Source organism: Chrysoperla carnea, chromosome 2, assembly GCF_905475395.1.
Source record: "Chrysoperla carnea chromosome 2, inChrCarn1.1, whole genome shotgun sequence".
Lineage (NCBI taxonomy): Eukaryota > Metazoa > Arthropoda > Insecta > Neuroptera > Chrysopidae > Chrysoperla > Chrysoperla carnea.
This window is the reverse complement of record NC_058338.1, coordinates 33,168,331-33,194,783: the sequence shown is the minus strand read 5'-3', so window position 1 is coordinate 33,194,783 and position 26,453 is coordinate 33,168,331. Positions and strand designations below refer to the sequence as shown.

At 29.1% G+C, this 26,453-nt stretch overlaps 1 protein-coding gene across 1 annotated transcript; it reads left to right on the top strand.

The window, feature by feature from the left end:
- Positions 1 to 728: 728 nt before the first annotated feature.
- Positions 729 to 25,265, top strand: LOC123293434 (tetraspanin-9). Its single transcript, XM_044874257.1, has 5 exons — positions 729 to 780; positions 22,769 to 22,857; positions 23,489 to 23,680; positions 23,899 to 24,318; positions 24,610 to 25,265. Exons 2-5 carry the CDS (start codon positions 22,795 to 22,797, stop codon positions 24,700 to 24,702), a joined length of 768 nt encoding a protein of 255 aa, XP_044730192.1. The 5' UTR covers positions 729 to 780; positions 22,769 to 22,794; the 3' UTR covers positions 24,703 to 25,265.
- Positions 25,266 to 26,453: the final 1,188 nt, after the last annotated feature.

The following is a 26,453-nucleotide window of genomic DNA, read 5'->3' as shown; positions in this document are numbered from 1 at the left end:
TAATAAGTATTTTTTATATTTATAATAATCAGATTTCAATGAATATATCTGTCAAACTTATTTGTTATTTCGTGTAATGATACCCATATTACGTCATCAAATTGAATGCTCGCGTTTTTGACAGTTTAAAAAAGGTTTAAAATTTAATTTAAGTTTTTGGCAAGAAAGCGTGTGTATTTTTCCGAAATAAATTTTTGGTAGCTTTTTAATAGCAAAATCAATATTTTGAAGTACTTTTTCAAAAATAGTGGAATACCATATTTGCGTATATCACATTCAAATAAATAAAAAAAATAGTTCGTATAAACTGAACATTAAATTGAAAAGTTATAAATTTTATATGAAAGGTTGTGATAATAAATGTGTTGTATGTATGACTATGAGAGTATTACAACGAACCATGTGGCCGGTCAACAACAATCAAACATCGCCAATCGTTCCGTGTGATTAACAAACATTGTTTTTTATTATACTTTATTTATTTATTTATATTTTTTTTATGTAATGAGAATATCTTTTTTTTTTATTGTTGTTGTTATTACGCTACTCTTTACCATTAATTTAAAAAAAAAAGTTTTAATAATTATTTTGTGAGCACATTTGAAGATTATTACATATCTGTTTATTTATTTATTTAAAAAAAATCATAATTGTGTCATATTATATGAATATCGTATTTATTGAGTGTATAATAAAGTGTTGATAAATTATTATTTTTTAAATTATGTGTACGATATTAAATTATTAAATTAATAATTATATATTTTTTATTATATATAGGTAAGTGGATATTTTTTTTTTTTAAATTCGGCGCAAAGATCACGTTTCAGTTTCAAGTGTAACCTTTAAAATTATTTATAGAAATGACCTCCAAAATTTCAAATAATATATAAAATGTATTCATATCTTAAACAGTTTTCAAATTTACATAGGTTTGTGAAAATTTGCATATATTATTTTGATCTGTTTAACTTTGACAATTGTTTATTATACCCTGTATATATGTAATGTATATAACAAGGTATACTAAGTTTAGTTCCAAGTTTGTAATGCTTCAAAATATTTATATTACGAACAAAATTTTGGTATAAGTGTTCATAAAATCATGTCTGTCTCGAAAAACGAAAAGAGATTCCAAGCTGAACTTTTCCAAGCTGAACTTTTTATAGCGTGCTCAGGACGTAAAAATTGAGGCTACGTTCGTAAATGAGCGACATAGGTCAATTGTCATCTTGTAAACCGTTAAAGGTAGAACAAAAATTTTGTAAAAGTTATTCCATATAAAAAATAAACAACTTTTGTTTGAAACATTTTTTCGTAAACGTCACCGTTTACCCGTGAGAGCGCAAATTAGGACAAAAATTTGGTGTCCATTTTCTCCAAAACTATAAAAGATAGGGAGTTTAAAATTTGCAGATAGCTTCAACTAGTGGTCTTATAAAACATTTTCGAAAAATGGAAAACAAATTAGGTATAGCAACACTGATATTCAACACTTTCTATGCAGGGTATTTCAACAATTAACTCATTCAATTGTTTGTTTTCACTTGTTTTTTATTTACTAATGATTTATATGCCAATAATTCTAACTATTTCCGTGTCTATAGCAAAACAAAAAATTTCTACCTGTCTTTCTTAAAAAGTACCCGAATAACTGGTGTTATAAATTTTCAAATTGCTGTTTCAACCATTTCGATTTAGAGGTTAAGGATGCTTTTCGCTATTAATTATTGTACTCATGGGCCTTGTTTAGCAACCAGAAAAAACCGTATTTTTTGTTGCACCCTTGAACATATCATCATTATGCATTATGCAGCAATCATTTCGGTATCATAGAAAGTAAGATTACGAATTGCAAAATTTCCATGAAATAATTTTAGATATATGGCTAATTTTCAACGAACATTCAAAGAAACAAGTTTTAGGGGATACAATTATTGGAATTATTCGAGTCGCGCTTGATATTACCTGTATAAAACTGAAATATTCAGATTACCTCAGTCAATAAAGCCATTGGCGATTTGTCAATACTAAATACTTTTTTTATTGATCATGTAACATGTATTTTTTATCCGAAAATTTTTACTTCAAAATTGGCCATGAAATTAATGAACTAATGAGTAGTATCTACACTGTATACAAGATGTTCTATTTATTTTTAAACTTTGAAAGTGTACTGCAAAATTTGAGTACATATCGACTGAAATGGTGCCAGAATGTCGCCCTTATTAATTATACTATCAAAATATGGTATCATCCAGATGTCGAATTGGCTATATTACCTATAAAAATTTAAAACTAGACATTCAAAGGTTTTCCATCTCCTTTGAGCAAAACAAAGTTTTATATGTAATCTCTATGGCGATACCCACGTATCACGTTACTAGTGGATATCTTTCTCTTTGTTTAATTTGGAATTTTAAACGTTCATATCTTGCATATTAGTAAAAAATTTTTCAAATCAACATCACTTTTCTGCTCGTAAAGTGAGAATTCTTCACCTGAAGTGATAAAAGAAATTTAGTCCGTCCTCCTACTCTAAATTACAATATCCAAACTTAATTTTGAAGCGAGTAAGAAAACAAGGCACTGTTAACTTTACTTGACCCTGTACAGGGGTGAAACTACAATAGAGCAACCGGGGCAATGCCTGGTTTCGGGAGGCCTTTTGAGCGAAGGATAAAAACAGAAAAACTTATCGAACTACTAAAATCTTATCGAACAACTTCTGAATATTAGCGAATTAAAGGTGATTTATAATGACTACCCGAATATCTCATCCTTCTTTATATAATTCATTATTTTGTAATGTAAGGGATGAAAGTGTCCTATAATATTATAACTAAAAATAAATTACTATTTTACATGATTGATGATGTTATAATGTCTGATGTTTTAACTTACAAATTAATACGTAATACAATGTGAAAAATGTGTAAGACAAAGTCATGTGAAAACAATTCATTTGTGAATAGAAATAATAATGCCTTGTTTTCTTCTCTTTTTTTTACAAAAATTGGAAAAATTTGAGCTGCCAAACTCAATAGAGAACTTAGTCTTGCTTCGAGGCCCCTTTAACTCTAGGCCCGGCTCTGACCCTATATAATAAGAACTTTAGAACTATTTATTTTCTATTCGTCTAATAAATTTTGGCGTGAAAGAACGACAAACAAATGAACACAACAACCTGATATTGTAAATATTTATAATTTATATAGATTTAAAATTGGAAAATATTTTGATGAACTCTGTAATCTATAGTTCTATTTTAAATTTGTTAAATTATCTTCGCACGATATATTAAATCCACAGGGGCGTAGAATTAATAAACTTAAGATATTTCGATACTGTTAAAATGAAAATGATACTAATAATTTGAAAATTTATCAATTAATCATTTTTTTATACGTGTTTTGTGAAAAATTGATATCGATTTTCTGTACGATTAATTATGAAAGTCAGTGTTTTTACCAAAAAAAAGAGTACATTTTGCATAAACCGTACAGAAAATCGATATTAATTTTTCATAAAAGACGTATAAAAGGGTGATGAATTTCGATAATTTTCACCTTATCAAAAAAATTCACGTGTTTTATTATTATAAGTGTTATAACTATAACATTATATGCGAATCACATGTTATAATAATAACACATTGAATGATGATTAAAGTTTTGCGTTTATTTTTGACTGAGTATATATCGGTTTTTCATTTTTATGCACATTTTTATATAAATTATCAAATGATGAGTTTTTCATTTTGGTATAATTAATTATAAAGCTTAAACCTTGAGGAATATTGATAAATAATTTTTTATGTAAATGGTAACATTTTAAAAGAACTTATTGATTAAAAACCAAAATTTATTACGACTTCTCCATGTACCACCATGTTTTTAATAATTAATTTCTCGTAAACTGTACAGAGAATCGACTTTTATTTATAAAGAAATTCGAAATTTGTACAGACGACATCTTAAATTATTAATTGACACACAAAATTTCAGATTTTTCGTAACACTTCCATTTTAGTATCGAAACGCTTTAAATGAAGAATTAAGAAAATATTTGATTTCTTTCAAAAATGATTTATAAAGAGAAGTCATAATCAATAAAATTCGTAGCGCAGGAGCTGCGTTAGGTAAGCGAATTCCCTCAGAGATTGAATAAATAACACATTTTTCTTAAAATCGAATATTGCATTTTTAATTTTTCAAGAATTTTTATTTCCAAAACTAAGCGCCTAGAAAAAAAATGACAAGAGTACTTTTTTTGATCAAAAAATACAAAAATATTTTTTATTTTGAAAAAATTCAGAATTATGCGCACCCCTACTCCTTGTTTATCTGTCGATTTTTCTCATTAACGAACTTGACCTTTCAAATACCAAAACCTTTCTTGATACCAAATTTTATTGAAATCGGACTTGAATTGCGACTGCTAGAGAGTTTACAGACACATAAACGTATAAATTTAGATACACATATATGTATAAATTTTAACGATGGTCATTTTTGACATCTTTTAAGTGGGATCGATGAACATTTGAAGAATTTTTTCCAAAATTCCATCATCAGTACAAATCATAGCTCCATTTTTTTTTTTTAAATCGGCTTTTGTAATTTTTTCCAATTTTCAATTTTGTGATTTTATAGAATGTATTTAATAACTTATTTTAATTATCGATTTTTTAATTAACTAATCGGCAAATTATCGTTACACTGGTGAAAATGACCCCCAGTATAAATCTCAGTATCGCCCTTTTCAGAGCTAGCTGCGCCACTGTAAATCCAAAGTGTATTTTTTTAGACGCATATAATAAATAGTTGTTTAGAATTGAGTACAAAAACAATAACAATTCATTATGAATTTATGAATTATTTTCATCACGTGCAAAATTATGTTTTCTTAATTTATGTGTTAAGCCATTATTATTCGCCATTAGAATGTCACTTTTGATGCGATTAAAAAAAATTGTTTTTAATGTGGCATTTCTTCAATGATTTTCTAATATGTAATGTACTTTTTCTATATCGATGTTACAGTACTTAAAAGTCGATTGTTAATAAGAGTTGACTCTTCCTAGATAGAGTAAGCTCTTACTAAAAACACCAGTAACAGTTGATTCAAAATAAATAAACACAATTTTCCTAGGAAGAGTTAGGTATGCCTGCAGTGGATTAGTAAAAGTCGATTCACTGGGAAATACACTGAACGGAAGCTAACAGACAATTCTAGCAGATTCTCCTCTCAAGAATATACGAAACTCCCTGTACTTCATTAAAAATTTGAAAAACTCAAATATAATTGAAAATAATAGTTTGTATAAAGTTTATACTAAAATAATAATAAATTTTAAAAAGGTTCAAGTCTCTAAAGTGGTGAAAATCTCATTCATAGGGACTCTAACTAAGGAAAACTGAAGCTAGCAAACAATTTTAAAAATTCGTGTAAAGTCATTTATAAGCCTTGTACCCTAAAAATTTTCATTAAAATGGATTAATTATTTACTAAAAAAGAATTCCTGAACGTTTAAGATTTTTTTAACGACCACAACCCTTTTTGTAGAGACTTTAATTATGGAATATAGGGATGCATGAAAATTCCTTAGAAGGTACCACTCAGAGGCCTTGTACCCTAAAAATTTTCATTAAAATGGATTAATTATTTACTAAAAAAGAATTCCTGAACGTTTAAGATTTTTTTAACGACCACAACCCTTTTTGTAGGGACTTTAAATATGGAATATCGGGATACATTAAGATGAGGGTGGAAAAACCAACTTGATTTTTTTCCTCGTGATTTTGATTTTATTTGATTAATTATACTAAAGAAGTAATTATATACTATATACGACAGAGCCATATTTTTTTATTGATATATTGTTTGTTGAAAGTTGAAATGTTACTGAAAATAGATAAAACATTTAGAGAAAAAATTATAGTTTAGCTCAAGTTTGAGGTTCTACAAGTAATTTTAATTGTATTTTTTTTCTGAGAATATACTTATACTTTCATTAGGGCACACAGTCTCCTTTCAGAATATATTAAAAAAAAAAACATAAAATCGTATGACTGTTTTTTTCGATATTCTGAGGGAGAAATGAGGCTTTATCGATACTCCTTATTTAGTCGTAAATTAATTTAGTTTAGGTGTAATAATTATGTCAGATTCTATTCTGACATAGTCATTTCTATTAGTTTATTAGTTTTTTTTACGGTAAGGACGTACGGACATTACCGTGTGTTTAAGTCTCACGTTAAGATAATTTTGAGCAGTTAATTACCGTGAACAGAATATTTTTTAGGTTTTTTAAGGAATGAGTAATGATTTTTCCCTGTGATTGCGTTCATTCACTGATCCACTTGTTGGCCATACCTTTAATGGGGTCGAGTTAGTATGGCTTTGAGGGTTTTTGGCTTATTGATTAACCCTGTGATTCCGTTCATTCATTGATTCTCAGAAAATCTGTGAAAAGCTCAAAAAACTTGAATCATATTCTGTACACGGCAATCATCTATTCGCATTTATGTTAACCGACTCTTTTTTAACCGACTTCAAAAATGAGAATTTTCTCAATTTGACTTTTTTTTTTATATATTGTAATTTTTATTAGTTTTTGTTTTTCCAATTTTTCAATGTCTACCGTATTAGAACTACGTATAGTAATTTTTATTACTTTTCCTTCAAAACTTATTAATAAAGGGTTTGTTTTGCCTATCTTATTTGTTTTTATTAGCTAGTAGACCGTTTCCTTGCCAAAAGTTAACTTTTCCTATCTCGAGACAGGGAGAGTATACTTTGCCTGCCTTTAGATAACTCTGATTAGTACACAGTGGCGGATTTAGAGATTTGCCGCCCGTAGGCTATTCAATTTTTGCCGCCTCTAAATTTTGATATCTTAGTTCACAATCATATCAATTATCTATCAATAAAATTGCAACTTTATGATTTGTGCTCCATTATCCTCATTACATCAACTTTTCCCGTATGGTTAGTTTCATCGAGAACTATGGTACCGTGTTAGATCCTTGATTATTTTTACAGCAAAGAATTATCAAAAAACAATATTTTATGCAAAAAATATCTCAAACATGTACCAATTTTAAAGTAAGTTAAAGTATGTGTTAAAACTATACAATACTTATGTAATAGGAATAAAGCTTACACAAAAAATCTATATTTGGCGAACGTTGATAAATATTTATTATTACACTTACAATTACAAAACAACACAATAAATATATCCTTTCTTAATTATTTGTTAGTATTATAATTCAAGTCAAATTATAAAAGCATTACAATACTATTTTGCGACACTTTGAATTCGCAAAATCATTTATTATATCGTCGTACGAAATCTTGTTTATTAGCTCTGACTCTATGCACAAGAGAGCTCTGGATTGAATTGTGTAAGGAGATCTCATAATTATTAGGTACACGGAGAAAAAATTATAGTAATTATCAGTGAAGAAAATATGTAAAAATAACTAAATTTCGACTATAATGTGGAATCGCTATTGCGATATTCTAAAAATTCATGATCATTACATTATAATCAAAAGCGTTTAGCAATTGTTTATGCAGAGATTTTGAGATATTTATTATTTAGCACTGTATATAGGACTATATTTCGGTTTTTGTTGAATATTTTAATTCCTCTATAATTTTTGAAATTCGTATTTTGTGTGTGTATTATAATTTTTTCTAAATTTTATCAATCGAAATAAAAAATTTATGAACTAAATTTGCCGCCTCTTAAAATTTGCCGCCCTAGGCTCCAGCCTACTCAGCCTGCTGGTAAATCCGCCACTGTTAGTACATGTTCATCGAAAACATTTTTCTGTTTTAATTAACTTTTACTGAAAAGACCAGAAACAGTCGACTTTACCTAGGAAGAGTCAACTCTTACTGGAGGATAAACTTTTCTTATAACATCGATATTCCCAAAACTAACTTTAAGTAATCACGTTAATTTTATTATAAATATTAACAGAGATAATAAATGAGAACTCTTGGATATTTCGAAATAAATTTCCAATTTTACCCCAATTTCCTAGATCAGTTTTTTGTATTTTATAAATACCTATTTCGACTATCAAGTAGTAAAAGAAGAAATATTTTCTTTCCCGATGGACAATGGACATAATGCAGTGGCACCTTAATTTTTTATCAAAATTCTAAAAAAAAGTAAACGAAAAAATTGCCAATAATAAAAATTTATCCAAAATATCTTCAATATTTTATTAAAAAAACCTGTTCTAAATTAACATCAGAAACATATTATGTTTAAAATAAGACCTTGATAACATCAAACTTAATTTTGGAAAATTTTTTTTAAATTATTGGTAAAGTCTATGTTTCATGCGAAAAAAAATTGTTTATAATCATGCCATGAAAGAGAGTGGAAAATTTTTTTTGGCAACGTTGCCAAGAGTATTTTCAAAAAAATTTTTTATTAATTAAATAATGATATAATTGTAATTAATATATATAATAATTCAATTCAAAACAGTAACTTGTAGAATTAACTATTTGACCTTTCGCCTAAAATCTTTGTACAACTTGTTGAAAATTACTAAAACCTACCCCAAACGTTCAAAATCTGTCAAAAACATAAAATATTTTATTTTATTGCAATTTTTATTTTATTTTTGGCCAAAAAACCCCGTTTTCTATGTCTTTTTCCACAAAAATGTGCTTTAATAAAAAAAAAATTGAAATTTTTTGCAACAATTGGATATTTTGAAATTTTCTGCAATATTTGGAAACTTAAGATGTTTGGAATTTACCGATTTGGATATGGTTTCACAACATTATGCCATTTGTAAAGTATAGTTTAATAGATTTGGGTATGCGTTGTACGTTAAAAATTTTTTTTGCTTAATCTAAAAGTCATCATGTAACAAAAAGGTCGTTCATCATGAATAACCTCTTCGCTTCCCTGTTAAAAAATTCTAAACACTAAATCATCATCAGTCATTTTAATCAACGGACCATTACTAATGAACTCAAACAAATGATATCATTCAATAACGTAACTATGCAAACTGTTAAATGTTTTTACCTCTATGTACAAATCAATCTATAGTTCAATAATCTTATCAGCAAAAAAAAAACTTTTAACAAAACAAAAAAACCGACTTCAAAAGAAAAACTTTTCCAAAATAAATTAATATGTACTAAAAAGTAAAAAAATAACGATAATATAATGTAGTTAAAATTATTGTTATTTTTAGAGTCGGTGTCAGCCAAGCAAACAACTCTGACAGAACAGTTTGCTACATTAACTTTGCTGACACCGACTACAAAAATAACAATAATTTTAATTACATTATATTATCGTTATTTTTTTATTTTTTAGTGCCTAATTTTTCATTAAAAAAAGAACCATCGAAATCAATTGGCGTGATATTGAGTTATTCGTCCTCTAGTCGTGCATACTTAATGCAAATTTAAGACTTTTGTGGTTTTCTCATGGATGCCGTTGGCAAAACTAGACCAAAATGAAATGGGACCACACGGGAAACACTAGCTTTCAAATAGATAAAGAATCATCAAAATCGGTTTACCCAGTCGAAAGTTCTGAGGCAACACACATTAAAAAAAATAAAAATACAGTCGAATTGATTACCTCCTCCGTTTTTGTTTGAAGTCGGTTAAAAACACTTCATTTCGAGTTTTTTAGTACATATATAAATTTTAATTGAGGTAAGTAATATTTTTTTAATTCGACCATAGAGGAAGGTGTCCTATAAAATGATCCTCTTAAGAAAAAATGTAATTTATAGCCAAACTATTCGAGATATATATAACGTCGAAATACTTTTGGTTTCTTTATTCAAGTGTTGCAATATTGACATGCCAATTTCTATCGATTTGTTCTAATTTTTAGAATTATTCAATATTTCTCAAAAGGGATCGATTTACTGACCTTGCAAGAATAAGTTGGTAAAATGATCCCATTGCATTTTTTACCAAACAGTACAAATAAAATATGTATTTTTTTTCAATTTTGATGGTGAATTATGTTATAACTTGACAATATAAGACGAAAAATAGAAAATAATTTTTCGATATCTGGAGTAATTTTCAAAATATCAACAATTGAAAATTTTGTTTAATTATTTAGCTTTAGATATTTCGAAAACCAAGGCAGATATCGAAAAATTATATTCTTTTTTTCGTCTACATTCATAAAGGTACAAATAATTTCAACCCTAAATTTATAGTTGCCCTGGTGCTCGTACTACCTTGAGCTAAATGTAAATATTATCAAAGATAATAAATGAGAATTTTGGGATATTTCGAAATAAATTTCGATTTTTGCCCCAATTTCCTACGATCCTACGATTAGCTAATTCATACTGATGATGACTACTTGGTAGTCGAAATATGTATTCATAAAATACAAAAAATTGATCTAGGAAACTGGAACAAAAATCGAAATTTATTTAAGCTGAGTTGTTTATTACAAATTATTGTATTCACATCGTGCGTGAGTTTTTTTTTGGAGGCGTTTCCATGATAACGATACACTACTTTAATTATAGAATTTTATGGATGCATATATAATTGTATGGATTGCATTCATGACTTACATTGAAAATTTAATATTATTGTCTCACAAATTTAAATAAATAATTATGATAATTTACATTTAAAAAATAATATTTGTGCAATTTGATTTCTTATTTTCACAATTTTTAATGCATTAAGTTTAATTAATTAGTGTTTTTCAATAATTTTAATTTGACATTTTCTATAACGTTAACATGTAAATTAGTCATAACAGCGTCCTTTATCGCCAAAATTTTTCACTGGAAGCGCTGGCATTGATTATATTGTCCCTACCATGACTACGCACACAACGAATATTATGCAGTATAAAACTAGATGGGTGAAAATGCCAAAATGTAATTTTGAAATACAAATTGTCAATAACAAAATTTTTGTACCAAACGGATTTGATGACATAAAAATTTGACTAATACCTTTATGTTCTGTACCAAATAGACGCGGAAACTGTGAAAAAATTCTCTATTTCCACCAACTCCATTATGGTGACTTGATATTTACAGTAGTAAATTATTGATTTTCGATTAATTTCATTTTTAGCACTTGTTTTCCTTTGAAGTGTCTATATTTAATATCTATTAATTTTTTATTTGTTTATGTGTAACATATTGCGTAGTCTAGATATTAAAATAAAACTATAATAATATTCATACATGTTTGATTATACAGCAAAAGCACGCCTCAGTCTCACGGAAATCAAATACGTGAGTTCAAATAAAAGAATCCTGAACACGTGTTCGTTAGTTTGTATTTGTATTTATTAAATAACATAAATATTTTAGTGTTATGTTTATTACTTTTATAACACATTCAATCAAATTAATATGCGCACAATTTATTGCTAAACTTTGTCCCCAAAAATAAAAAATTGTTATCGGGCATCATATAAATTATAATAATCCTTTTTTTGCTTCTTACAGAGTGGTCTGTAAGATCGAATAATAATACTAAAAGAAAGAAGGATATGGCGATCGAATTGTTATAATGAACCTTGTTTTCTAAAGAAAAGATGCGTCTAGGACAAAGTTTTATTCAAGCAATTGATGCTACAGGAATTTATTGAAATTAAAGGTGGCGCGAATGTACTCTGGATAGCACATCCAAATATACAATAGCTCTGTTACGCCAGCGACGCGCGGAAATCGCATTTAAAAAATGCCAAAATTAGGTACTTTTTACGTGCTATTTTCCTTATGTTGATATGTTGAAAATTTCGATTTCGAAAATCGTACCCGGAGATCGGAGAGATTTGATTTAAAATTAACTCACGAATCAATTTTATAATATCTAAAACTTCCATAAACTTAATAGTTTACTATATACTTGAAAAAAAAATCTATTTTGCGACCTTTGACTTTGAATGATTTTTTTTGCTAGCATGATTTTCCAATGGATTTTTCATAGATCATTTCTTGTATCCAAATAAATATAATTCCGGCGAAAAAACTTGTATTTTTTAAGCAGAAAAATCTTTCTTGGGTCATTTAAGAATGTTCATGAAAAAAATTTTAGTTGTAGGTACTTCTAGTCGGAATTTAATCAATTAGGTAATTTAGTTTTATAAAAATAAAAACGAAAATAGAGTTTTTAAAATTTTTAAACTACAGCCTAAAACAAACAATTGACTGAGTTAATTGTTGAAATACCATGTATCGTCAGTGTTGATTTCTTTATCACATAACACATACATACATGTGACACATACATAACTGATATTCAAGTATAGAACATACTATAAAATTTTCGCTAATTTGCGCCTTCACGGGTAAACAGTGATGTTTACCAAAAAATGTTTCAAACAAAAGTTGTTTATTTTTTGATAAGGAACATTACATTTAAATTTTTGTTCTATCTCTAACGGTTTACAAGATAGGTTCTACGAACCCAAGACCCAATTGACCTATGATGCTCATTTACGAACTCGACCTCACTTTTTACGGCCTGAGTATGCTGTAAAAATTTCAGTTCGTTATCTTTTTCGTTTTTGAGTTATCGTACCCAAAGACGGACGAACGGACAACCGGAAATGGACTAATTAGGTGATTCTATGAACACCTTGTCATCAAACTTGGGACTAAACTTAGTATACTTTGCATATTACATATATGCATGGTATAACAAACGCGAAACGGTGAAAAGTATAAGTTTATTACACTGGAAGTCAATATCACGTTAGTTATAATGGAAGTTTGAAATATAATTTTTTGTATATTTCTTTCTACATTTAAGAGAACGAGAACAGTCAATCCTTTTCATTCGCTCGCTCTAAAATTTTACACGATGTTGGGTACAGTGTTACCTACCAACTAAAGTTGAAATATCCCAAATAAATTTTGGCAAAATATTTGGGAGATTGAAAATTAAAAAATATAGTTCTTTTCATAAGTTATCTTATCCTCATTTTTAACAGACCCAGATCTGATTATATTTGTATACAAACACACAGGATATAAAAATAAATTTATAATGTTGAGAATATTATTTAATAAAAATAATTTAATAAAAACAAACATAGAGTTAATTATAATAATTGCATTTAAAATTAATAAAATTTATTAAAAGAATTAAGTACTATTATTGTTATCTAGGTTAGGCAATTATTTGTTATGTGATAAAACCACAATTTTTCAGAATACACAAATATATTTGGTTTTTGTAATTACTATGGGGCACTGAATAAACAAGAAAAATTAGCTTAAGGGATAAGATAATTTTCATATGCATGTATTGCTTAAGAGAAAATTTGTATAACACGCGCTGTAATATTTCCAACTACATCTGGAATTCCATTACAAATTTTAAAATCAAGACAAACCAGAATTGGAATCATAATTTACTTTTGTTGACTTTTTAATCAGTTTAGTATGTCAATAAATAATAAATATACTCTACGCCATTAAAATTGCACGAATTAAAAGAGTCTAAGTGCATCACATGTAATGTTATAGTTATAACACTTATCATGTTTTAGTACCATTCCCCATTCATTTTAAATTATTATTATTATAGAAATAAACATTAAATTCCAAACGAAAAAATGACTTTTGTGTTTAAAATGTGTCTGTTTAACGCGTCCGCTATAAAAAAAACAATTTCCAGCGAGGCAGTCACGTTACATACTTAATATTTATGTTTTGTCGCTGTCGAGGAAAATTATTTTTGTATTATTTTGCTATTCAATTATATTTTCCATTATATGTGAACTACGCGCTTCGCTAGGCAACTTCAATTTTAAATACAAAGATTATTGTCTGAAAACTTTCACTTCATATTTCGTCACTTAGCCTTTTGTTCACAACTTCGTCGATTTAATCTATTTTTATTTTCGGGACCATAATTTTTTTTGCCGACGTCATCACACAAAAACTTTCATCTCCCTTTAGGGGTAAAATTTGACAAACTTTGAATGTTGTATTTATTTATACATATTCAAAAGCCTAAAAATAAGTAGGTATCAAGATTTTAGCTTTAAAAATGACGTAATTTCCATACAAACTTGCATCTCTTATTTCAACACCTTACAGCCCTTTTTTCGCATTAAAAAGTAGTCATTTCTCAAGCCCTAGACTATATCTCTGTACCAAATTTACCGATTTAAATTGGCTCAGTAGTTTAGGCGTGATTGCGTAGCAGACAGGCTTATTTTCGCATTTATAATATTAGTAAGGATTTGAATAACAACGGATATTCATTAACTGTCGCCTATAATGACGGACTATACATATTTAAAATTGGCCTGTTACCTTAATTTTCGAACATTTAGTAAGACCACAACAGGCAAATTAACAAGAGAAGTAAATAAAAGCGTTCAAAAACTATGCAAATTATTTTTCACAAGAGCTATTATTCCCAAGGAAAAATTTTGTTCAAAACGAAAATTTCGTGGGGTCAAAGTACTACTAATTCTCTCTGGTTTATATGTATACTTAAAAATTTAAATATTTATATTATACATTTACATTTTTTATGTATGAGAGTTTGTATAAATAGAAAATAAATGAAAATATTTTAAAAATTGATGTATCTACATGAGTATATCTTTCATGCCATCGTAAATTTTTATAAGACATACAGGGCAATCAAAAAGTAGAGTTTGATGGAAGACCTCATGTTCTGACATTAGATTGGACTTAGTTCTTCGACTTTCTTTAATAACCAATTTAGATCCTAAACGGTAAGTGAAAGGTAAACACTTTAAATTAGAAAGTTGATCCTCATAAAAAACTAACAATTTTCATCTAAACCTTTTTTTTCGAAAATCGTCAGCTTTCGGAGGAAATATAACTTTAAATCATTATTGCATTTAATCGAAAGAAAACACCCTAACTACGAAAAAATGTTGTCAAGAACAAAAGAGGACATCGATCTGTGTCTATGATTTTGACCTATAATTATCAATAAACTTTAAGCGTATTGTCTTTCAATTAAATACAATAATGACATAATTTTAAGTCGCATTTTGTCGTAAAGCTAACGTTTTTCGCAAAAATGTTTTAAGCGAAAATTTTTAGTTATCTATTTCTCTTACCATTTAGGATCTAAATTGGCTTTTAAAGAAACCCGAAGAACCAGGTCCATTCTAATGTGCCCTCATGAAACTCTTCAACTTTTTATACCATGTATATATGAAATATACATAATATATTAAGTTTAGTCCCAAGTTTGTAACGCTTAAAAATAGTGATGCTAGGAAAAAAATTTTGTCATAGGTGTTCATAAAATCACCTAATCAGTCCATTTCCGGTTTCCGTCCGTCCGTCCGTCTGTGGACACGATAACTCAAAAACGAAAAAAGATATCGAGCTGAAATTTTTACAGCGTACTCAGGACGTAAAAAGTGCGGTCAAGTTCGTAAATGAGCATCATAGGTCAATTGGGTCTTGGGTCCGTAGGACCCATCTTGTAAACCGTTAGAGATAGAACAAAAGTTTAAAAGTAAAAAATATTCCTTATCAAAAATTAAACAACTTTTGTTTGAAACATTTTTTCGTAAACATCACTGTTTACCCGTGAGGGCGCCAATTAGGCGGAAACTTTATAATATGTACTATACTTGATTATCAGTTATGTATGTGTCACATGTTTGTATGTGTAATGTGATAAAGAAATCAACACTGACTATGCATGGTATTTCAACAATTAACTCAGTCAATTGTTTGTTTTCACTTGCTTTAAAGTTATTTTTCGATTGGCTAACTGCAAAACGAGATATTTAGGTGTATACAATTAAATAGCCCACCCAGTATATGTAAATTTTGTATTGTAAGGCGTAAACTTCGCTAGGTTTTTGGATATCCACCGATATGATGACATTAATCTTGCGAAAATTAACATTGAAAGCCTGAATGGTTTCATTTTGCTAAAGTAAAATAACATTTCTTGGGGACATGTAGGTGCTATCCCTTGTTACATAGTCATGTGAAAAAACTTCTTGAGCTATAGTTACAGCCGGATCGAATCGCTTTGAATCATATTAAACGGTGATTTTCGTTACCAAGAACGTTTAAAACTATTTTCACCAGATTATTTGAAGGATATACTTCACAAATTATTACAAATCAAATCATTATTTAAATCAGCATTCCTTTCAAAATCAGAACAAGTTCTTTAGCAAATTTCTAGTGTTTCAATAAATAATATTTTAAAAAATTATAAGGCAATTTTAGTATAACTATTAGATACTCGAGAGCTTATTAATTCGCAAACATTCAACTTTTTGAATAATGCATGAAATATCTCGCATAAATAAAAAATCATTTATCGTATATTTTTCGAAATTTTGAATTGAGAATTGTTGTAGCAATCCTTCCTCAAAATTCAGTGGGCAATGTACAGAAAACTTGGGAGAATCAGGGTAAATCCCGAAAAGAAACTCCACTTCGCTGACACACTGTAATATATTTAAATGTTAAATTTACAATGAATTATATTAAACAGGAATTATGTAAAAGAAAGTCACATCATTTTCTATGGCCATGAAATTAATTGCATAAATAGGTATGTTCATAAATAGGTACATATACAGGCATTGTGTAATCTAACCTATTATAAAAGATATAACATTCAATGTGCAGAAGTTAATTTCAAGGTTTTCATTTTTCCAATCATCTGATTTATTTTTGAAAACTGTCGTCACCTATAAGAGCTGTAAATTGTATACAAGGTGAGTATAAAATGTTATGGATTGAGCGCAAGTTACATCTACCCAATTAGATAAGTTTTAACGAAGAAGTTTATGAGGTTCTAAACAGAAGTTACCATGAAAGAAATTCAATCAAATGACGACTTTGACCTCGAGAACACGATGCCAAACAGTATCTTGTTTTTACGCATCCAGGCAAAGGCTGTTCAAGAGGGCAAATCGATGCAGGGACCCCCGCTCCCGGCCCGGGACTTTCCATGGATTTAGGTAAGGAAATTGACATTCTCGACTTGCGATTTGGATGAGAATCGAATTCAAAGCTATGAAATATAAACAAATAAAATTTTTTTATAAATAATAGGAGATTCTAAAAAAATGCACGAAAACTTAAAGAACCGACCGAATCAATAATTTTCGTAATGTGGACAATTACGCTTTGAAGTCGACGCTAATCATATTCTTAGCTAAAATTCGAATCATTAGCGTACCAAATTTATAAGGTAATTGCACCTAAATGATTATAAATGGATTCAAGGATGCTCGAAATGGAAATTTCTATTGAAAAAACAGGACCGAATACAATAATTTTACCCAAAGTCAGTATTTTCAGCTAGTTATCTGAATGAAAAATAGTAGTACAAATTCAGTTAACTTGTGGCGAGTGGAAAACCCTAACATGTGTGGTAATTCTAAACGTAGATTAAAGAGATTAAAACAATTTGCACTTTTGATTCCGACCTTTTTAATACTCCCCCTATAGCAATGAACTTAAAATGTTATCGCGTTTATATTCTATTTTTTAACTTAATGAAAGGAAATTGTCATTTATTTGTAAACCTACTTAACAATCCATTTTATTAAAATTAATATGATGGCGCTATTATTACAATGAAACTTTTAACACGTTTAATATGATAAAATTATTTGATAATAACAAAAATTTCAGTAGGTGGTCGGTAATGTTTAAAAAAGTAACGTACTTAGAATAAGGAAGTAGAAGTTAAAAATGAAACATATATTTAGGTATAATTTTTATTTGTATAACTATAATTTCGAAAACAGAAATTCTTCCTCAGACAATGATATTGTTATACAAAAAAACGCGTATCACAAATAAGAGAAGGTTTTACGAAAAATTTCGGACATTTAAATAAACATTTTGTAAAGTTTTTTTACATATTAAAGTACAGGTGGATTTTTTTAAATGTTTCCACCCTATTCTTTGACTATAGTTTGTTGTTGGTATAATTTTGACAGACTAAATATCTAGACAACAGATTCAAAATTGTCAAATCCGACAAAATTTATCATTGTAGCCAGTTCGTACACAAACAGAGTTAAGGGTCGTGAAGCATTAATAATTGTAAGTTTCAGCATTCGCATAAAATAATCAAATTATCTAGATTTTGGTAATTTTCGTGTACCCATCTATTCATATTTCCAAAAATAATTCTCTTAAACTAACAGTGTAGAGGCATTTCTTATGTTTTTTTGACCGAAGACACGTATAGAATCGAATTCTGATGATTTCAGTCTCATCTGCGCAGCCAGTTTTCTAAAATCAATAAAAATCGATTCTTTGGGTCAAAAAACATAAGTATTATCTTTATCCCTATTGAGCTCAACTTTCTAAGGCTCGGCATACAGAGAAGCATGCTACGAGGGAGGGCTAATCGCCAAAAGCCTGTTAGGTGAAGGAAACTCGCTCGGTAACAGAGCCGAGGAGATCTTGAAACTAAACAGAGCTGATATTAGAGTCATCGTAGAGTTACTCACAGGGCATGATAACCTGAACAAGTTCCAACATCAGATTGGAAAAAGACAATCTCCCGCGTGTGACAGATGCGGAGAAAATTCAGAAGAAACATCGATCCACTTTCTCGGTTACTGCCCGGCGCTCATACAGCAGCGAAGGAAATGGTTTGGTCCGGCCATAGTCGAACCTGAAGAAATTAGGAAACTCAGCGCTAGGCAAATCCTGGGTTTCAGTACATCAGTTGGTTATAATAGCCACTGAAAAGCGTAGCGGGGATAGAGTACAAGGGTCTATTTGGCTAGGTGCTCTGAACCATTGCTTCGAGGCGCGATGCTCGAGCATGGCCCGCTAACTTCCATACCATACCATACCATATAGAGAAGCATGCACAAACTTTATATAATTTAGAAAGCGTTGAGTTTTGTATTCAGGTTGTGTAGTATGGCAAACTTCGTTATATTTGGACAGTTGATAAGTAAAAATTGCTAGAGATTCACTTTGGGACTTTTTTATTTATGTTTGGGAAGGATTTAAGACTATTTATTCTTGTTTTCTATGGAAAATTTTCGAACAAAGTAGTTATTCATTTTTATCCATAAATTAATAACTAATAATTGAATCATTTTATATGATTTTTATGTTTTAATTTCAAAATACAAAATATTTTATACCTATCTATAGGTACAAAATAAATATAGAAAAATTTTATTACTCATTTTAATGAAATGTGTAGGTTTTGTTGTCGATTGTGTCATGTGAAAAAAAAAAAAACATATGTTAATATATGTAATTATGGTATGTAGTATTTCAAGTTCAAAATATAAATCATCCAAAGAATTTCATCTTTATCGCCCACACTCTGTAAACAAAAAAAAATGTATTTTGTTCAAATCTAAAAACCCGACTGCGAAAATGTGAAAATTAGAAGCTTTTGGAAATAATAATGATGAAAGAATATATTTATTATGTGTTAACATTTGTTTATACTTAGACTTACAGTTCAAATTTTAAAAGTGGACTTACCATCCTAAATTTTCTTAATGGCCCAATTGGTAGAGCGCTAGGCATGAATCCAAGAAGTCCGGGTTCTAGTCCTGGTTTAGTTTACACTGTATGTATCATATTAAAATCGTCAATTATTATCGGACAGGCAGAAAACCGGACTCTTTAGGTGACTTTTACCATAATTTTGTTCATAGCATCAATATTTTTAATAAAAAGTGAAACAAACAACTGACTGAGTTAATTGTTGAAATACCATGCATAGACAGTGTTGATTACTCTATCACATTACACATATAGCTATACATATCACACATACTTAACTGATATCCCCATATAATACATACTATAAATTTACGCCTAATTTGCGCCCTTACGGGTAAACAATGATGTTTACGAAACAAAAGTTGTTTATTTTTTTATAAAGAATATTTTTTACCTATGTTGCTCATTTACGAACTCGACCTCATTTTTATCGTCCTGAATACGATGTCAAAATTTCAGCTTGATATTTGTTTTCGTTTTTGAGTTATCGTGTTGACAAACAGACTGACAGACGGACAGCCAGACAGACAACCGAAAATGGACTAATTAGGTGATTTTTTAAACTCCTATACCAAAATTTTGTTCATATCATCAATATTTTTAATCGTTACAAACTTGAGACTGAAGTTAGTATACCTGGATATATAATCCATATATACAGTGTTAAAAAATATTGACATAAATTTTATGCAAAGGCGAATGGCCAAGTAAGTTTGAAAGCCATAAAAATAATTTTTCGATAGATATGTTATCCACGCGGTGTAATCGCAAATTACTCCTCATTTTAATCAGCACTGAAACACTTTTGAGTCCCTTCAAGGTAGAAATGAGAAAATGAATCAACCCAATTTTTGACAATTTTACGATCCCTTGCATTTGTTGACCAAATATTGAATTTTTTGCCCAGATTTTAAATTCCTTCTATGAACTAAAGTTAATGAAACTAATACCGAACGTGTAAATTTTGTATTAAGTTACCCTAACTAGCCTCGACCTTTCTTCAGTGCAAAAATAATTGTTGATCAATTCAATATTTAAACTGATGTTATCAACAGCTGAACAAATAAATATTTACTTTTAATAATAAAAACTCAAGGTTCTCCCTGTGTGGTATGTAAATAAAGCTGTATCGTAGATATTATGATAACCAAACTATAGTTTCCCAGAAGGTAAAAAATATACATTTCGAAATGAAATCTTCGAATTTCATAAGAAATATTGTAGGTACCAACTCAAAAGCATTCATATAATCATGCTACAAAAGAATTTTTCGCAGTCGAGACCCTAGCAGCCAGACCTTTAGGTCCTCCATGCTCTACTTAAGGATATCTTGTCATTTGGTGGCGAGAATATAAAATTGAAAAATATGTGACGTCACATCAACCCTCTTCAGTTTCACAAATGTGGAACTGAACTCGTCTCGAACCTCGTTAAGTCGTTATCCGAACTTAGTCGAAAAAAAGCCATTTCCTTGAACCCGTTGAACCCCTAAATACGTGGTAACTGACCAACTGACAGCTCACATATTAATACGTCAGCAACAGAGTGCACCAAAAGGACTGCGTTTAAACATTTCATAATTATTCTCTATTTATAGTTTGGCTATAAATTACATTTTTTCTTAGGGGGATCATTATAGACCTCCTTCCTAATAATCGTGCCTTTTTAAGTCGAAAGTTAACAATTAAATCATCTGTATTATCATTAACTCGAAATTTTCCACTACCCTTGAAGTTCGAGTTATCGAGGTTCCACTGTATTAGAAAAATACGAACAGTCACCGCAAGTGAACATAAATAAAAGTGAAAAATACTGCGAATAAATTCAAAAATAAAAATTTTCATCTCTGCGGTCGCTAATAACAGCTAGATGTTAAAAAGCGACCTTAAATAAAATAAATAAATAAAAAAAATTCAGAATAAGTTAATAAAACACTTATAAATATATTACAATTTCGTAAAAATAACGGCCTGATCATATTAATTGAAATTTTCTGGGAATAATGTATAGCAATTGTTTTATTGTATCTCACGTTGTTCCTGTACTTCATTAATTGAAACATAATCCATTCATAATGAATTAATGATTGTTATTAATTAATTTATGTTTTTAGTATAGATGTTTCGAAATTGTAATTTTAATTAAATTAAGTTTAAATAACGTTGATGAAAATTAAATGATTACTGACATTAAATAAATAATTATTTTACTTAATTAAATTTCTACTGAAATTATCTACACCGATACAACTTTACAATAATTATTCATGCCTAAGAAATTGAATAATATATAATTAGTATAAATTGTAACATCTGTTTTTTTGATTATATTTTGATTATAGGTATTATTGTAACTTAGATTTGCATACAATAAATAAATTACAGCATATTATACATACATTATGTCTCAGGAATCCTTAGACACCCTTTTTAATCTTAATTTAATCTTTTAAAGGTAATGTTAAATACAGAAAAATGTTTCAAAGTAAAAATTGTTCCTATCAAAGAAAGCAACTCCTAAAATTGGACCGTGACTTTAAAAGTCAATTCAAACTCAACTAAGATGACACCTTTCCTACCACCTCTCCATATTTGATCAGAAGACTTCCGAAATCGTATAGTCTCTCCCGACTCCTGATGTCAACGAAAATTCTCCAGAGTTCAGTTAAAAAAGTTATATTTTTGATTATTTGTTTTATGTTCAGGTAAATTCGACAATTCTGAGCAGCGTTTATTTTAAATTACTCGAAAGTATTCTGGTTTATGTCCCGACTTCCCGGACTTTGAGGTGACAACCCTACTCAACACGTTTTCAACACATGTAGACCTTGAACATATTGACCTTTAACCGACTGACGGTTAAAGCACAATCCAAGGTGCCCAACACCTTGGATATGTGTTGGGCACCTTGAAAACATTTTTCTGTATTTCTGTTTACCTTAAAATAAAGATATTATAAAAGGGTGTGCCTAAGGACTTTTAGGGCATACGGTAGACTTTGAGCCACTGGCATTAAATTTCAAACCATTTTAAAAAAATGATTTTCGAACAGTAATTCACGAAGTCGAAAATGACCATAAAATACTTTTCCGATGGCTGCAAATTCGAAGGTGGCATATTTGCCACCGTCGAAAAAAATGTAATAAATTAAACTTTTCCTTTCAATAAGAATCAAATCAATTTAGATTTTACTCTATTCACTACTGAATTTTAATTGTTATTAAATTTTTGCCTTCTTAATTTCAGATACTCAGTAACAAAATAACAGCATTATGGGCAGAAGCGGATATACTTGTGTACGGCACATATTTTGTTGGCTAAATTTTATTTTATGGGTAAGTTATTTTACTAGGCAAAATTTATACATCTATATAATGATAACATGACGGCATGTTCGTATCTAGAGCGTGGCAAAGGAGACATCCACCACCGTACCAGGACTGCAAATTCTTGAAACCTATTAGAGCTAGGTTAATTTTTATCACAAATTTGAAAAGTCTGGCCCAAATTTAGTAGGATTACATACTTGGTTTATCAAAATTGGATAAAATTTGGATGTGATAGAGCTAAATTAAATTTTTTGGATTCTGATGACGTCATAAAGTTAAAAAATTCGATTTTTTGATAACACATTCAAATTTGATCCGATCTTATTGGAATTTTTTTGAAATCCACTATTTTTGAGCCATTCTTTTCAGCTGTGATATCAATTTTTCCCTAGCTATTACTTATTTGCTTAATTCCGGGACCAGGACTGCACATTCTTGAAACCTATTAGAGCTAGGTTAATTTTGATGACAAATTTGAAAAGCATGACCCGAATTTAGTAGGATTACATACTTGGTTCATCAAAATTGAATAAAATTTGCATATGATAAAGAAAATTAAATTTTTTGATTAATTATAAACTCGTATTTCGGTTGTGATATATTTCGATTTTAATAATAATTATTTTCAACGTTTCAGCTTTCGGGAAGTGCCTTTCTTGGATTAGGAATATACTTAAGAGTAGTTTATGCTGGATATACTTCATTGGTACCTCAATATTCCTTAGCTGGCGCTGATATCTTATGTATAGCGATTGGGATTGTAATGTTCATAATTGCATTTACCGGATGTTGTGGAGCATGGATGCATTCACGATGTTTGCTTGTACTTGTAAGTGAATCTCTATATATTTTTTTACACCAGTCGAGTAAACTTATACGTCAGAAATTTAAAGAGGCCAGTTTATTGGATCATTTTATTTAAAAAAATGCGCTCATTATGGTGGTGAAAAAAAACTTATAACAGGTCACCATACAGTAACAAATGATTGGAAGTTTTGCGTCCAAATCAATATCATTATTCTAATCAATATTAATATGTGATTACAGTATTTTTCAATGGTTATTTTAATGTTTATCCTGGAATTTTCAACGGCATCCTTGTCATTTATATTCCGTGATCGACTTTCATACATAGTACGCGGTGAATTAATAAATGGAATTGAAAAACATTACAATGTTAGTGATGATCAGCCAAATAGCTTAGTCCATATTTGGGATCACATTCAAAATGAATTCCATTGCTGTGGCGTTGTCAATTATGAAGATTGGTATGATATATCTGCCTGGCCTGGCCTTAAACAAGTACCTGACTCATGTTGTAAACCAGAATTTGTGGAAGAAGGTTGTGGACATGATGGATTACAAGATCACTGGTATAAAAAAGGATGTAGTGATCAAGTACAAATGTGGCTTGTACAACGGTTACATATTTTGGGAATTGTTGGATTAGTTGTTGCCTTTATCCAAGTAAGTCTAATTATTTGTTTCGTTAGGACTGCAGTTCTTAACTGCAGTCTCGTCCTAATGTGTTAATTGGTATAATGTGTTGAGATAGAAAAAGCTATTAAAATTATCACGTATGATCTTGACTTATGTAAAGTTCACAAAAACTTGAAGCAAAGGTAAAAATTTGGTTTCATAATAAAAAAAAGTTAAAATTTCATTATTTTCACTCAAAATCGATTACTAAATGCGATTCGCTTCAGCAAACCGTAAATATATGAGCATTTCTATTAATATTTCTTTTTTTTTTTTTAGTTATTTGGTTTAATATCGTCAATGCTACTATTCTGCACGGTACGTCACAAAAGAACATCACATACTTATCGAGCATACGATCGAACCACGTAATCAATTAATTAATAAGAAATTATTATTAAATCATTCCTCAACCCAAACACTAAATTTTTAAATAGTGGTTGATTTTATGTATAAAATATTTGTAACAATTGGGACAAAAAGAAGAATCATAATGAACTTCCAAAAAATTGTATATATTCCACAAACACAAAAATATTTTTTTAAATACACAGCGAGTGCATATATAACACTCAGGATCCAAAGTCATCCATTTTATAATCTTACATCACTATAAAATAATATAATAATAGAAATGTAATTATAATACTTAATTATTAAAAATATTCAGATTAGAAAATGGGATTTTTCCCGTTTAATCAATGTTAATTAATAGCTATATAGATCTGCACACATTTGTAATAGGGAATATATATTCATGAATTTTTTTTTCGTATTTCGTAACAAAATATGACAAATCCGTAAAAGAGATGATAACAAGTGAAAACAAACAATTGACTGAGTTAATTGTTGAAATACCATGTATAGGCAGTGCTGATAACTCTATCACATTACACATACATACATATCTGACATATTTAACTGATATTCCCATATAATGCGCAAGTGTTGATGCGCAATCGTTTGTTTTTTTTGACGTCATGTAAATAACAAAAGATATTCACTTTGATATTCCTATATTAATACATACTATAAAATTTGTAGGACAGCCGGACGGACGGACGGGCGGACAACCGGAAATGGATTAATTAGGTGATTTTATGAACACCTATACCAATTTTTTTTTTGTAGCATCAATATTTTTAGGCGTTACAAACTTGGGACTAAACTTATAATACTATGTATATTTCATATATACATGGTATAAAAACTAAAATCGACCAAGAAATACGGACGATACAAGCGTTTTAATTTACTAATTAGACAAGAGAGATCGGACATATTATTTGACGTCATATACTATGTTTACCATAAGAACTCCATGCTAAATTCTGTATTGCTAGAAAGAGATATAAATATTTGATGGCTTTTATCTTGGTTGTATTAACAGTTATTCGAAAAATAATTTTCTCTATGTTGTTTGTAACATGATTGAGCTTTTATTAAGGATATACGAGCCCCAGGGCAACGTTGGATAAAAGGCTTGGTTTTTTTTGTATATGTAGTTGGACTAAGTCTAAATAAATCCTGAAAATTTTAGGGAGGGGTGAAAAAAATCCATTATCAAAGTTGAAAATAAGGTACAAATAATTTCAACTACAAGTCTAAACTTGCCTTGGCGCTCGTACTACCTTAAAGCAAGAAAAAAACTTCATGAATATTACGTATTAAGTACAATAATAATATCTGAAATATCATGAAAATCCAAATATTTTTAATTTACTAAATTTTAGGACTTTTCAGAATGCAACAATAAGTTTTAGAACTGTGATAACCATTAAAATTTTAATAAATTTAAATTTTAAATACACCAGGCAACAGATAGTATCAAAAAGGATATTGAATTTGATACTCGGTGTAAATTTGGTATGTTTAAAATTATAAGAATTATTAAAAATGTTTCAATTGTTAAATTGCTTTAAATGTTTCACTTGAAGAGACTTTAGTGCTACAATCCTACAGTTGCATGTTCTCAATTTAACCCAGCATCATTGTGGCGATCATTGAACGTAGGCACTGTGGTCGGGTATATTTTACCCTTGTACATTATTTTACACTTAAAAATAACATAAAATCAAAAATTGGAGAAACTAAACTTTATACATATTTTACGTGGCCATTGT